The sequence below is a fragment of the Argopecten irradians genome, chromosome 1 (genome assembly GCF_041381155.1).
Source record: "Argopecten irradians isolate NY chromosome 1, Ai_NY, whole genome shotgun sequence".
Taxonomy (NCBI): domain Eukaryota; kingdom Metazoa; phylum Mollusca; class Bivalvia; order Pectinida; family Pectinidae; genus Argopecten; species Argopecten irradians.
This window is the reverse complement of record NC_091134.1, coordinates 37,920,121-37,933,992: the sequence shown is the minus strand read 5'-3', so window position 1 is coordinate 37,933,992 and position 13,872 is coordinate 37,920,121. Positions and strand designations below refer to the sequence as shown.

The 13,872-nt window shown below is 34.6% G+C and overlaps 1 protein-coding gene across 2 annotated transcripts in view; it reads right to left on the bottom strand.

Moving 5' to 3' along the window:
- LOC138326782 (anoctamin-4-like) overlaps positions 1–13,872 on the bottom strand; it is a 53,686-nt gene that overhangs the window by 13,817 nt on the left and 25,997 nt on the right. For both annotated transcript variants that reach the window (XM_069272788.1, XM_069272795.1), the window contains 7 exons: positions 11,594–11,692; positions 11,091–11,233; positions 10,371–10,421; positions 2,918–3,039; positions 2,367–2,422; positions 1,680–1,736; positions 1,093–1,157 (listed from right to left, as the gene is read on the bottom strand). In XM_069272788.1, coding sequence (XP_069128889.1) covers positions 1,093–1,157; positions 1,680–1,736; positions 2,367–2,422; positions 2,918–3,039; positions 10,371–10,421; positions 11,091–11,233; positions 11,594–11,692 — 593 coding nt within the window. The remainder of the gene's footprint in view (positions 1–1,092; positions 1,158–1,679; positions 1,737–2,366; positions 2,423–2,917; positions 3,040–10,370; positions 10,422–11,090; positions 11,234–11,593; positions 11,693–13,872) is intronic.

The following is a 13,872-nucleotide window of genomic DNA, read 5'->3' as shown; positions in this document are numbered from 1 at the left end:
ACACACTTTGTTATAACTGTATTCACTCAAATTACATTTTAAACTTGTAATTCAGCTCCACAACGATACTCTACATTACACTCCAGTACAAGATCTAAAAACTCCTGTTCGGGTCTCAGAACATACTATTTATAGCTAGAAGCCGATTTCATTGGCTAAACACACGGGTTAAGCTAAGGTGACCCTGAATGGGGAGTTGTTAGATCTTGTATTAGAGCGTTACATAGAACATCATGGTAGAGTGGAATTGCAAGTCTAATTTTAATAAGATTAACACTGTATCCTTATATTTGGCAGACAAATAAAGTTATGCAAGGTCAAGCCTAAACAAATTTATAGAAAAATAATTCATTGTTAAATGTATATACAAGCTTGACATGATTGCTTTGGAAACACAATATAATGAAACAAAATTCATGAATACTGCAAAAGCAGGGAAATGCTGAATTTTTAATTGACAGTAATCATAAACAAACTTATTTTTTTAATATTTTCACAGGTTATTTATATTTAATCTTACACATCTGTGGTCAGAGAAGAGTCCAGAAAAGTCATTACGCTGAATCCTACCACATATACAAACCGGTTATGCTTGATCAGTCAGAACTCGGGAAATTAAATTGCTATGAATATGAGATACAGTGAAACATGCTATGAAGGACACCTGTATATAGAGAAAACACCTCTCAATCACCAACCCAATGATGTACAAATTATCATATATAATTAACCTCTGTTATTATAAAGGACATCTGTTTATAAAGGACATCTGTCTATAAAGGACATCTGTCTATAAAGGACATTTGTCTATAAAGGACATCTGTCTATAAAGGACTTTTGTCTGTAAAGGGCAATGGTGTGTAATATGTCCCTTTGATGTCCTTTATAGACAGGTTTGACTGTTTACAAATAGAGCAAAACTAAATTTGTTTCCAGTTTATATACATATTTCATAGACTTAAATAGGTTCTTCTTACTTGGAATTCTCCAAAACAATCGTTTCCTTGATAATTTTTTTTTCAACAATTAGTAAGCTATGGAGACTGGGGTCAACTTAAATCTTTTCCATGGCAGAATCATGAGTATATTTACCTGATTTCGTCCAAAGGCTGGTACTTGTACCAAGCTCCAGGTTTGGCCCACACCTCATACAGCAGCTGTTAGTGGGGAAAACATTTCTACTGAGATATTCATATCATATAACAAAGCTTGTGTGAGACAAATATATTTCATGACAACTTCTATTCTGTATTTGCATATTACAGAGTTATCTGCCCTTGCAGGTAGGTACTGATTGTGACGTCATACTTTTCAAGAGAATAAGATATTAAATAATGACATCACAATTTATATCTATACTCACAAGGGAGGTAACTCTGTAATTTACAAAGATGGAATAACCAAAACCAATGTAATCAGATCCATGAGAAAGGACCTGACTACATTTCTCGAAACAAATTGCAGACTTAAATCAAAACTTAAGCTTTTCTTCTGATGTAACTTATGCGTTTGGGCAATATCAGGTGCAATGCAAATGAACTTTTTAACTGTACAATTAAATCTTCTCTAAGTGAAGAACACTCAAATCTGTCCATAAAACATTAAAGACCTACTTGTTATTTACTGAAAGACAATGAAGTTATTATCCATCACAAACAACTTATAATACGTGTACTTACATGTCGGTCATTAGCTTTGCCTCTGGTCAGTAAGGAATGCTGGCTGGCATATCTGCCCTGTAACAAACACAAAAAGGGTTAATATCACTTCCTCGAGTTGATAAATCACCGTATCCACCTGAAACCAGGTCAATATTTGTATAATATCACTATTACATCCAAAGTTTTACAATGACAACAAAACTTCATACATATATGATATACTGATCTATAGAGGGAGAGGCTGAGGCGGTAGGGTAATGAAATCCTAAAAATTCTACCACTAATCCTCTACCTCTATGCCACAAGTTTTAAATCTTTAGATGGGATAGATGCCTATGTGTTATTGGCTTTTCTTCAGTTACTGTAGCTTTCATCCACTCCCAAAACTAAACTTTGCACTTCCATGAAAGATATTGGTGTAAATTGAATCAAAAACATTCAAGAAATATTTGGTGTGAAATTTTATGTCATAAATTCATTTATTTTAAATGTTTCATTGGTTTTATTATTGTTTCACAAGCTATTTACAGCAATGGCCATACAGAAGATGTCAGGCTGTGGAGTAGGAAGAAAGCTAAAGTATCTGGGGGCATCTCATACAAACTATCACAGGTCGGATGGCCTATATGTGCCTCTTTAAGTGGTCATAGTGGAGAGAAAAATGTGATATTACCTCTGTGATACCAATATTGAGAGTTGACTTACATCGTGAAGAGGAAATGCAGAAGCATAGATTCCAGCACTAATCATCTTGGTTATGCCTATTCATAAACCAAAAGCAGGAAAATGAGTCTATACATTCAAATTTTGTGGCACTAGTATAAACAAATAGAGAACCTACATTATCCATAGTTAGTATGACATTTTAATCTTATACCATCAAAAGATTTATAATCTTCTTTATACCCATGCACTTGCAGCGAATTCATAGTTACATCTTAGTAATTTTTATTCCTCGTCAAGGTTCCTACAAGATGTATGCAATGTGTGTATAACGAACCATGCTTATAACGAAGTGATGTCGTTGGTCCCCAGAGGTTCTTTATAACTGTGTTTTACTGTATTTAAGATGACTGTATACAGCTAGATCTTGATGATCTTTTAGGTGACATATAAAATAAATTAATAATTGAAAATTATTTTTACCATAATGTAGATAGATTGACAGATATTAATACCTATTTTCCTGAGACACCTAGCAAAAATCTTGTTTATACTGAGGTCGCAAATAAAATCATGAGAATAAACTAACTTACCAAATCTGTGTTTTGCCTTGTCACTATCCTCTCTATCAAATACTGTGCGGACCAGGATTTCATGTACCATCCGACTCCTCTGGGCGTTTGTAAAGAATGTGTTCTTATCAGAGATGACAAACCTGTGACAAAACAAATATCAACTTCATTTCAAACTTAAGCAACAAATCATCTTTTCTTAAACTTTCCATTGCATTCTTGAACATTCATATGCGATCAAGCTGCTAAGCTGTTTTTGATTGCATGATAAACATGTATCAATACTTGTCCACTAAAATCAGTTTTTAAAAGATTCTTAATTTATTAAAAGCTTTGTCCATGGCAGTTGTAAAGTTTACTGACAAAAAAAAAATTATTAATCTATTTGAAAAAAAATCATCATAAAATCTAATGCCAATTATAAAATATTTATCATGTTACAAACAAGAGGCCCAGAGGGCCTGTATCGCTCACCTGGTTTTTTGTTAGTAATTATCACAAGACTCTGACAATTAGAAAAATAAGCAAAATTGACTCCCAAAGTTTAATTTTGAATCACAACCATACAATGATGCTATTGATACCATACAAATATGCTATCCAATACATAGGTTCAGAGACAAAGTAATTTATATGAAAATAGTAGCCTAATTGACCTTTTGACCTCGCATCTATTGCCGTCTAAGGCCCCGGGGGTCAGCCCTATCATTTGTACAATTTCAAATCCCAACCCTATAAGGATGCTACCATTGCACTATAAGTGCTCTTCCATTCTTAGTTGCAGAGAAGAAGTCGTTTATATGGAAATAGCTAAATTGACCCCTTTTGACCCCCTCCTTCAGGCCCCCGGGGGGTCAGCCCCATCATTTGCAAAATTTTGAATCCAAACCCTATAAGGATGTAACCATTGCATTATGAGCGTAATCCCATGTTAAGTTGCAGAGAAAAAGTCATATATATATGGAAATTGACCACTTTTGACCCCGCCCCTCAGGCCCCCGGGGGGTCAGCCCTATCATTTGCACAATTTTGAATCCCCACACTATAAGGATACTACCATTGTATTATGGGTGCTATACCGTGCTTAGTTTCAGAGAAGAAGTCGTTTAAATGGAAATAGCCAAATTGGCCACTTTCGACCCCGCCCCTCAGGCCCCCTGGGGGTCAGCCCCATCATTTGCACAATTTTGAATCCCCACCCTATAAAGATGCCACCATTGCATTATGGGTGCTATACCATGCTTAGTTTCAGAGAAGAAGTCGTTTATATGGAAATAGCCAAATTGGCCCCTTTTGACCCCGCCCCTCAGGCCCCCCAAGGGTCAGCCCCATCATTTGTACAATTTTGAATCCCCAACCTATAACGATACTACCATGGCATTATGAGTGCTATCTCATGCTTAGTTTCAGAGAAGAAGTCGTTTATATGGAAATAGCCAAATTGACCCCATTTGACCCCGCCCCTCAGGCCCCCGGGGGGTCAGCCCCATCATTTGTACAATTTTGAATCCCCACCCTATAAGGATGCTACCATTGCATTATGGGTGCTATCCCATGCTTGGTTTCAGAGAAGAAGTCGTTTATATGGAAATAGCCAAATTGACCCCTTTTGACCCCGCCCCTCAGGCCCCCTGGGGGTCAGCCACATCATTTGTACAATTTTTAATCCCCACCCTATAAGGATGCTACCATTGCATTATGGATGCTATCCCATGCTTGGTTTCAGAGAAGAAGTCGTTTATATGGAAATAGCCAAATTGACCCCTTTTGGCCCCGCCCCTCAGGCCCCTGGGGGGTCAGCCCCATCATTTGTACAATTTTGAATCCCCACCCTATAAGGATGCTACCATTGCATTATGGGTGCTATCCCATGCTTGGTTTCAGAGAAGAAGTCGTTTATATGGAAATAGCCAAATTGACCCCTTTTGGCCCCGCCCCTCAGGCCCCTGGGGGGTCAGCCCCATCATTTGTACAATTTTCAGTTAGTAGCCCATAAGGATGCTACCAGTCAAATTTTGTTGAAATCCGACCAGCGGTTATGGAGAAGAAGTCGATTGTTGACGGACGGACGGACGGACGGACGACGGACGACGGACGACGGACGACGGACGACGGACGACAGACGACGGACGCCGGACGCCACGGTATGGCATAAGCTCACTTTGGTCCTTCGGACCAGGTGAGCTAAAAATTGAACTGAACATAATTTTTACACTATCAAAGTTATGTCCAATCATAACAGAATACTATCTAAGCTTTATTGATAGGAGATATCTGTCAAAGCAATGTCCACTTGTAAGAGCTGATTTCTGTGAAAGCTTTGATGAGTTATAAGATTTTTTTTCTTGGAAGCTTTTCTTCCCTTCTTTCTACGAGATATCTAGCAACAGTTGTAAGAGATTTTCATGAAAACTTTGTAGGGTCAGAAGTTTTCCTTAGAAGCTTTTTTTTCTATATTTGTAAAAGATATCTATCAAAGCTTTGACCAGAAGTAAGTGATTTCTTTCAAAGCTTTTTTCCAATGGCAATGAGATTATTACAGCCTATTTGTGAGAGATATCTATCAAAGTTGTGTCCATTTGTTGTGTCAAATTTGTTAGAAATTTCTATCAAAGCTTTGTCCATTTGTAGAAAAGAAAGAAGGTGCTTGCTTCTTTAACATCTACTATCATATCAATGAATGAAAACTTAATCAAAGAAGCCGAAAATCAACAACATGCATCGTATGATCATTAAATATTTTCAATGTCTTCTAAAGGAAAGGGCTCCTGATCCAAACTTTGAATTAAGGCAGAATTGAGAAATTACGCAGAAAATAAAATACCCCAACCTGACAACAAAACAAACATTATAATATCCGAAGAGCAGTTATATCGTCATGGAAACAAAATCACAGAACAAATTCACAGTAAATCTATTTCATGATAAAACAAACTGATGTTCACCATAGCCAATTAATATGCTTTATATGGAACCCCAATAGTTTATCATAACATAATAGCATAACACTATGATAAGATCATACTTGTAAAATACACAGGATCCCAAATTATGCACCAGTATGTGAACATACATATATATGTATATGCTTAATATGGTATTTATAGAATGTATACAACACAGGCTTTCCTTTTTATAGATATTTATGCAAAAAATACAACATTATATAAATTTTATCTTTTACTTTTACAAAAAGTCAAATCTGATCAAACATATGGAAATAGTCAATTACATTAAAGTTAGAACAATGAAAATTAATCTATTCTCTAAAACCATTCCCTGAAAATTACCTCAATGTGACGCTTTTCTTTGTAAGAAATATTGACACCTAACGTGACATAAATGTAGGAAAGCCTGTGCTTGATTAAAACTTACATATTCATCATTCTGTATCCAATAAAACAAGATTCACAAGTACTATTAGTTCCCAGTGGAATTTAAAGGAGTTAAATAAATAGGGTAAAGGGTTGGGAATACCATTCTGTTAATACTTATATCTGTTTCGTGCAATATTCTTCGATACCTTACTATTAGGCCTAATGGTTTAAAAATTTTCACTACGCATCCTTCATTATCTCCCTTTCTTTACCCTTTATTTGAATAGTATCCTCATATATGGCAACATAATCACTATCATTTATAATGACATATAAGTTCTATGAAGTTGAATAACAATCTTTCCCCACCTTAATAATCTCAATATTAAGGAAAATTGATCCCCCACTCTAATTACCTCCCTTGTAATAGAATCACCTTTCCAGTCCTTTTAGCTCCTGTTTTAAGACGATTAACTTTCATTATTATTATAACCCCCTAGTGACATACTTCTCCTCTATATAATTATTTCCCCTTGTGTTACCAATTTCCTATGCATTCTTTTCCCCCTTATAAGATTAGCTCACCTTCCCCCTTACCATGTATTCTTTTCTCCCCTTAGGAGACCAATCTCCTCTGTATTATTATCTCCCCTGTCTCATTATCTCCCCATTTTAAAACTAAAACATAATGTATCCCACTATCTGTATATGTTTACAGTGAAACCTGCCCCTACATAAAGACCACCTGCTTATGGTCCCAAGACTACTTGGCTATAGAGAGCATTATACAGGTGTGAATGTAAGTAGATAATGCAATCCAATGCATTATATATAACATATACAACATAATAATGATAACATAATCTACAAGATTCTTTAACATGGATTTTATCATGTACATCAATATCTGGCATGCATAATTTACTGGCACACAGGCAAGATCATCATTCCATGGTAAAAATTGGAGTCTATATTAAAATGAACATCGTAAAGACAAACATAATAAAACAAGGTGTTTAAACATTTGTCAAGTTGATCCTAGTGATAATAATCATTAATTTGAAGAAAAAATTTGCTATCATTTAAAAACTATCCCAGTATGTTATAGGTCAAAGATAACTTGGTTGAACGCTTATCAGACAGATGAGCTAATGAATAAAAATTATACAAAAATATCTTAAATCTAAAGTGTTGAAATTGAAAACAATAAGGCACTCTAGCTGTAAAAAAAAGCTGATTTTTTGTCATCATAATCTAGCACAGAACAAACCCCTACATCTGGCAGTTCTATAAACATCAAAGACATATCCTTAATATGTACATGGCATGATGCAGACGGAGCTAAATGGCATTCTCTACACATAAATATACTGACATAAACAGGTGATGGAAAAGTCCTATCAAACTGTCAAGTCTTTCTTTTGAGGATGAAAATGCACAGACATAAGTGTATCAGAGAAAATTTGAGAAACTTTCTCTGTTGAAACTTTCTCTGTTGAAACTCTGTTGAAACTTTCTCTGTTGAAACTTTCTCTGTTGCTCTTTTTTCTTCACCATTATATGCACCTACAAACTACTATAAAAAGTATGGTGAGGCTTATTGCATTTTGAAGCTTTAGAAGATGGAAAAAACATTAATTGGCATTCATGAAGATTTGAGAGAATTTTTTTCTTGTTTTTATTGAAAGATCTTTTTCGCAAACTTTGCATACCTACAAACTACGGTTTAAATAGGACAATAAAGTAAAATGTCTTTGAAGCTTTGTAAAGTTTTCTTGACACTAAAAAGTAGAATATGCAGCCTTAATTTTCATGTGACTATAAAGATTCTGGCATCAATAACGCTTATACATTTCTGTATATATTAATTGGGGTGTTTATGTGTTAGTAAGGACTTGCCACCGTCACCTTGGCTACAGGCACAGCTATAGGCATATCACATATGCAAATATACAGTTTTGGTAAAATTATGCAAAAAAAAAGCAAAGCTTCTTACACGCCTCTGTGTTGTGATTATAAGTTGGTTTAAATTGTCAAAAGAAAACATAAAATAAAAATATATTAATATTTTTTGTAATATATACATATTTTCAAAATAGAATACATGTACCATATTCACCATAATTAGCGCCCCTCCCCTTATAAGCGCCCCGCGATCACCTCTTCTGAAGAAGGATTTGAAATATATAATCATTCAAATCCTATGGATTAAACAATCATTTACAACTGTTGGATGCTTAGAACATTGACACCGTAGCCCATTTTACATGAAATTCATGTTACAGAATGTATATGAGAGTTTTCACAATCACAAACTAAAAATGTGTCTCAAAGTAAAAAAGGCATATGCATGTTTACTGCGACAGATAAGGAATAACCCATGAGCCCATGAGTACAGAAATATGGTTGACTTTGTGTAGGTTTTTGGTATTAAACTTATATTTTAGTTCTCTAATAAGCACCCCCGTCCATGTTACAATTTTTAAGCCCTATGGGTGCTAATTACGGCGAATACGGTAAGTATCATATCAGGAATTCTGCTGCTTTTGGTTCTGTTTGCCTGCCTGATGATGGCTAAGAACATACTTTGGATAAAATATGTACATACCAATATTTCTCCACATACTTAATTGTAAAGGAACTTAATTAGATGACATGTTCAATAAAAATTTATATACGTGTACTGTATTTGACCCAATAAGTACCCCTGTCCCTATAAGCACTCCTCCCTCTTTTTGGGGCTTCACTTTCACTGATCTAAAAAATAACAGAATAAAAATATGAAAACCAATGGTTTCTTTATAGATTTCTTTTGCAAATTAATATATAATTTTATGAATGGCAAATTCAAATTTGGTTTAATTAAGCGCCCGCTTATTTAAAAAAAATTTGAGCGCCATGTGCGCGCTTATCAGATCAAATACAGTAATTACTTGAACTTTTGGAGTAGAATAGAATGAACTGAAGGATGAATCTTATTCTGTTTTCACTTTCTGCCTCTGCCCATGAATCATTTGATAATATGGGAAAGCTCCAAATGAAGTAGATAAAAATGTCTAAAAAGCCATTTTGATTTATCTGTCATAAAAAGTCATAAAAGAGGAGAAACGTTTCTGCTTTATTTGTCTAGAAATTATGGTTAACATGGGACAAAAAGCAACTAGTGAAAATCTGAAAGATTTCCTCAGTACCCTTCAAACTAGAAACGTCTGTAATTAAAGTGTAAAACGGCACCGCCTCCATATGAAATCATAATGAGTGTATGTGACAAGGAAGGTTGGACACCTGTAAGACTATATGTCCCCACCCCACATATTTCATATCAAGTGCATAGAACCATAACTGAACAAACATAAAATTTGGTAACAGGCATCTGAGGAAAAACAACAACCAATCAAATTTTAAAATGCTACATCAGCCTCAAAGTATACCGGTAACTTTAGACTTTAGAGAATATAGACAAGAAGTGACAAAATGGGTCATGGAGACCAAACGAAACAATTTAGATGGTAAATTTGTGTTCATTTCTGAGAGCAAAACATAAGATCCTCAGGTGTAAACAATGCAAGGTAATAGTAATTGTATTTTCCTGAAGTTATATACCGGTAAGCATATCTGAAAAAAATTTTCAGCAGCAAAATGTAATGCTATATAACAACTAAAAGCCATGCGACTCCTACCGCCAGGTGTATGTGATATAAAGCAACTGTAATTATAATTCTTTATGTTCATGTCCATCATGCAATGTGTTTTCTCTTTGACCGTCTGCCAACGCCATACAAAATAGTGAAAACAATGGTGACATTGGCTACGACTTTAAACTAGAATAGTTAATTATCTTTGAAGGCAAATAGGATTGACTATTGCCTAAAATGTTTACTATTGTAACACTATTGCTATCAGGGAAAAGAAAGTGTCTGTTTTCAAAGTATCTCTATTGATTCCTAAATTCAATCATAAATCTCATGCAAAAGACTTCACAATTTTAAAAAACACTCCTGGATCAAAAGGACAATTAGCAGGATTTTAACTGCGGCCAAGTTTTATAAGTCATTCCTAAGGACAAACAATCAACATGGAATTAACAAAAACACGGGATAAAAGCTTTCAAACAATTTCTGTAACATAAACCTATCATGCAAACGAAAAATACCAACTCTGGGTCATCATTTTTGACTGCTTCAATCTTCTTAAAGGTCTTAAGAAATCTGACATTTAAAGAAATCGTTTCAAAACAGAGAATACATCAATGAGTGAAGGAGGTAAACCAATGGTGCCAGGTAAACTAAATTATACATAATCTCAAGATTAACAGGGCTTTTTCCGTCAGAATCGGGAGTGGACATTTGGGTCACATTTTGGGAGAAAGCCTGACAATTGAAAAGGCAATTTCATGGGGTGAACAGTAACTTTTGTGAATTTAGCTTAAGTTGAATGAAGTAATTTGCATTGGGAATAGGCCCATTTTTAGGCCATGAGAACCCAAAGAAAAAGCCCTGAAATTTGTTTAGAAATGACACAAACATAAGAACTGAACTTTTGAAATAAACAGCCACCAGTGAAATTTAGTTCCTAAACTAAAAGATTAATTAATTCATTTAGGTTAATTCTATTCCATAAAATAATTATAGATCTAAAGATTCCAATTATATCTTTGCCTACTAAGGAGTTATCTGCCCATAAAGGTTGGTTATGTTTGTGACATCATCAGTTTAAGAGCACAAAATACTTTTCCTCTTCAAAATATGACAATATGCCCATAATTCCATGACATAACACTCAACACCTACCAGAAAGGGCAGATAACTCTGTAATAATACAGAATTTATAATCACTGACCCCTATATAATAAGTGGAGTCCACAGATATAAACTTACTGGTCTTGGCGCTCTCGGTTAAAGGGAGCAGTGAAATAGTTCGGCTCCGGTTTGACAATATCAGGATCGAGTTCGAACACTGATGGGAACATATTCCAACAGTACTCCATGTAAGATTCAAGCTCAAACTCCAAATCGTTTTCCTGTTAACAAAAACCAAGATATGGAAGCTGTTTCTTTTTCAAGGGAATAAATCAGTTGATCTTAATTCTTAACATGTATAATATATATTACAAATATTACAAGATACAGAATAGACATGGTTTACAGGTGAATGAATTTACAAAAATTTTCATACACAGTATTTTAGTCAACCGTTTCACCATAAATCACAAATGTTTACAAAAATTTAATATTCATGTTGATTTTACCAGATCTGAGCAACACAATGACATAGAATCAATATATGAAGACAATAATTACACAGACAGAAGCAAAATCATATAAAATAGCTTATACTTCCGAACACATAAACAAGATTTTAAACTAGACAAAAGACTGACCGCTAAGGGCATTTTGAGGTTGGTCAGTTCAGCATATTTAGTCATCACTTCCCAAGGGGCATGGACCTTCACAAAACATGTCTTCCCACTTCTGGAGGACTGTAAACAAAAGCTCAATTATACATATCATCAATACATTCATATATATATCATCTTCTTTTTGGTAACATCATGGCCTTGACATCTCATTAAAAATTTAGTCAGCAAATTGATCATCCATCAAATAACAAAACAAAGACCTTAAGAACTCTTTATATTTCTGTTACATTTTAAAAGACAATGACAATATGTTTCCTCTGCATTCAGAAGTCATTTTTATTAACCTAAATGATTTTGAGTCTTTGCTTCTGATTTTGGTGAGGAAAGTAATATCATAAACTTTAACCACTAAGCCACCACAGCCTACAGGTAGAGAGGCTAGTTTTGGAATAACAAGTCTCCAAAATGGTCAAGAAAACTACCTTGCAAAGGCTGAATGTGGGCAACTTAAAATTCAATCCTTTATGGCCAAGAGGAGGAGGGATGAAGAGCATTAATATTGGGCTGTTAGTGGAAGAAGAAATAGTTTCAGAATGTCAGACACTTAAACACATGGCATTCCGGTCAAGTGGCCAGGAGGGCACACCTTTCTTTGTGAACATAACTATGTAAATATAATACATACAGCAGATTATAAAAGAATACATATAAAAAATACACGATGACTTGTATTGGTTAACATGTAGAAATGTTAAATATAGTATTTTTTTTGTTTGGAAAAAGTCAATATATATATATATATTGTACATATGTAAATAATGAGATATAAGTAACTGCATCAGATAAAATCATGAATGTGCTTAATATAATCTTTTGTTATTTTAAAAGTAAGAAAGCTTTAAAAGTGAACAAGAATTATAGTCTCTTATACAATGGATTATCTGAATTCTTTAATTCTGCATTCAACACACATCCCAAATGAACACAAATAACTGGACTGTTATTTTAGCTCCAATTGAGGGATAAAGTTACCACTGAAACAAAATCTGTTCCTCTTATTCTCAAAATGGATATCCGTGACCAAAGGTCAAAAAGTCATAATGTCAATTATAAATTCCAGATGATAATTAAACAAACCGATGATGGAAGCTGCACAAAAATGACAAGCTCACCAAGCAAGATGAGCCATGATTGCCTAAACACCAGTTGCCATCCAAATTTCCAATGAATTTCAATCAATAATGAGTGGTTATAATTACAATACAAATTATCCAACATCCAAACCACACAGATTAATCAATTATCCATCAACCAGGTGTGTTACCATTCAGAAATGCTATTCAGCAGTTAATCCTATCTAATGATTGGCATTACTGTTGTTTTAAATGAATTTCCTTTTTTTTAAAATACATGTAGTATAATTTAACATTAATCTGACTAGTTTTATAAAACTATTACATATCTGTAATACATGTATATAACAACATATTTTCAAATATTTTTTAATCAATTGATTTTTTTAATGGGGAGGGCAGGGAGGAGGGGAACTAATTAGTTACCAAGGGGTTAACTCTCTTCACATTCGGAAACAGTGAGGTAGTTCATTGAGGTAAGGGAGATAAATCCATCAAGACAAGGGAGATTACTAAGTACATAATCAAAGGAAATGACACTCTGTGATAAGGGAGATGACTCAATACACAATAAGAGAAGTGACATACAGTATAAAGGGGGATAACTCTGTTCCAGTAAGATACCTCGATAACTCAAAACGTTTTCAATGCAGCCAACAATTGAGCACACAATGCTCTACCAATCTGTATCTATTTCTCCAATTGTAACTTATGTCTACAGAAACATTCTGTGGACGATCCCCTAATATATAGCTGTTATTTGATTTCCTAATCAGCCTGAATGCATTGATTACTGTGCACACCACAAGGACACAAAGAAATGTGAGTGAACTAAGGATGGGTGGTCAAAAAACAACATCAAACATTTATTTGGCTGTACTGTCTTCATGTTCGACTTCACCAGAGACTTTTAGTATAGGGTTTATTAAGAATATTGAGGCTCAACGGGTCCAAATCACCCACCTACTTCTGATCCCAAGGCCAGTATACACCGGCAGTTTGACTTTTGAGATTTAAATTGGCATGTTGGTCATGAAGAAAAAGTTCTTGAAAGGAATTCAACATATTGGACCATTCTATTCTTGAAAGCATGATACTGGCCAAATACATATCAGGGCTCTTAGCCTCTTTATTACTATTTATTGAGAAATCTTGTCATGATTTTCG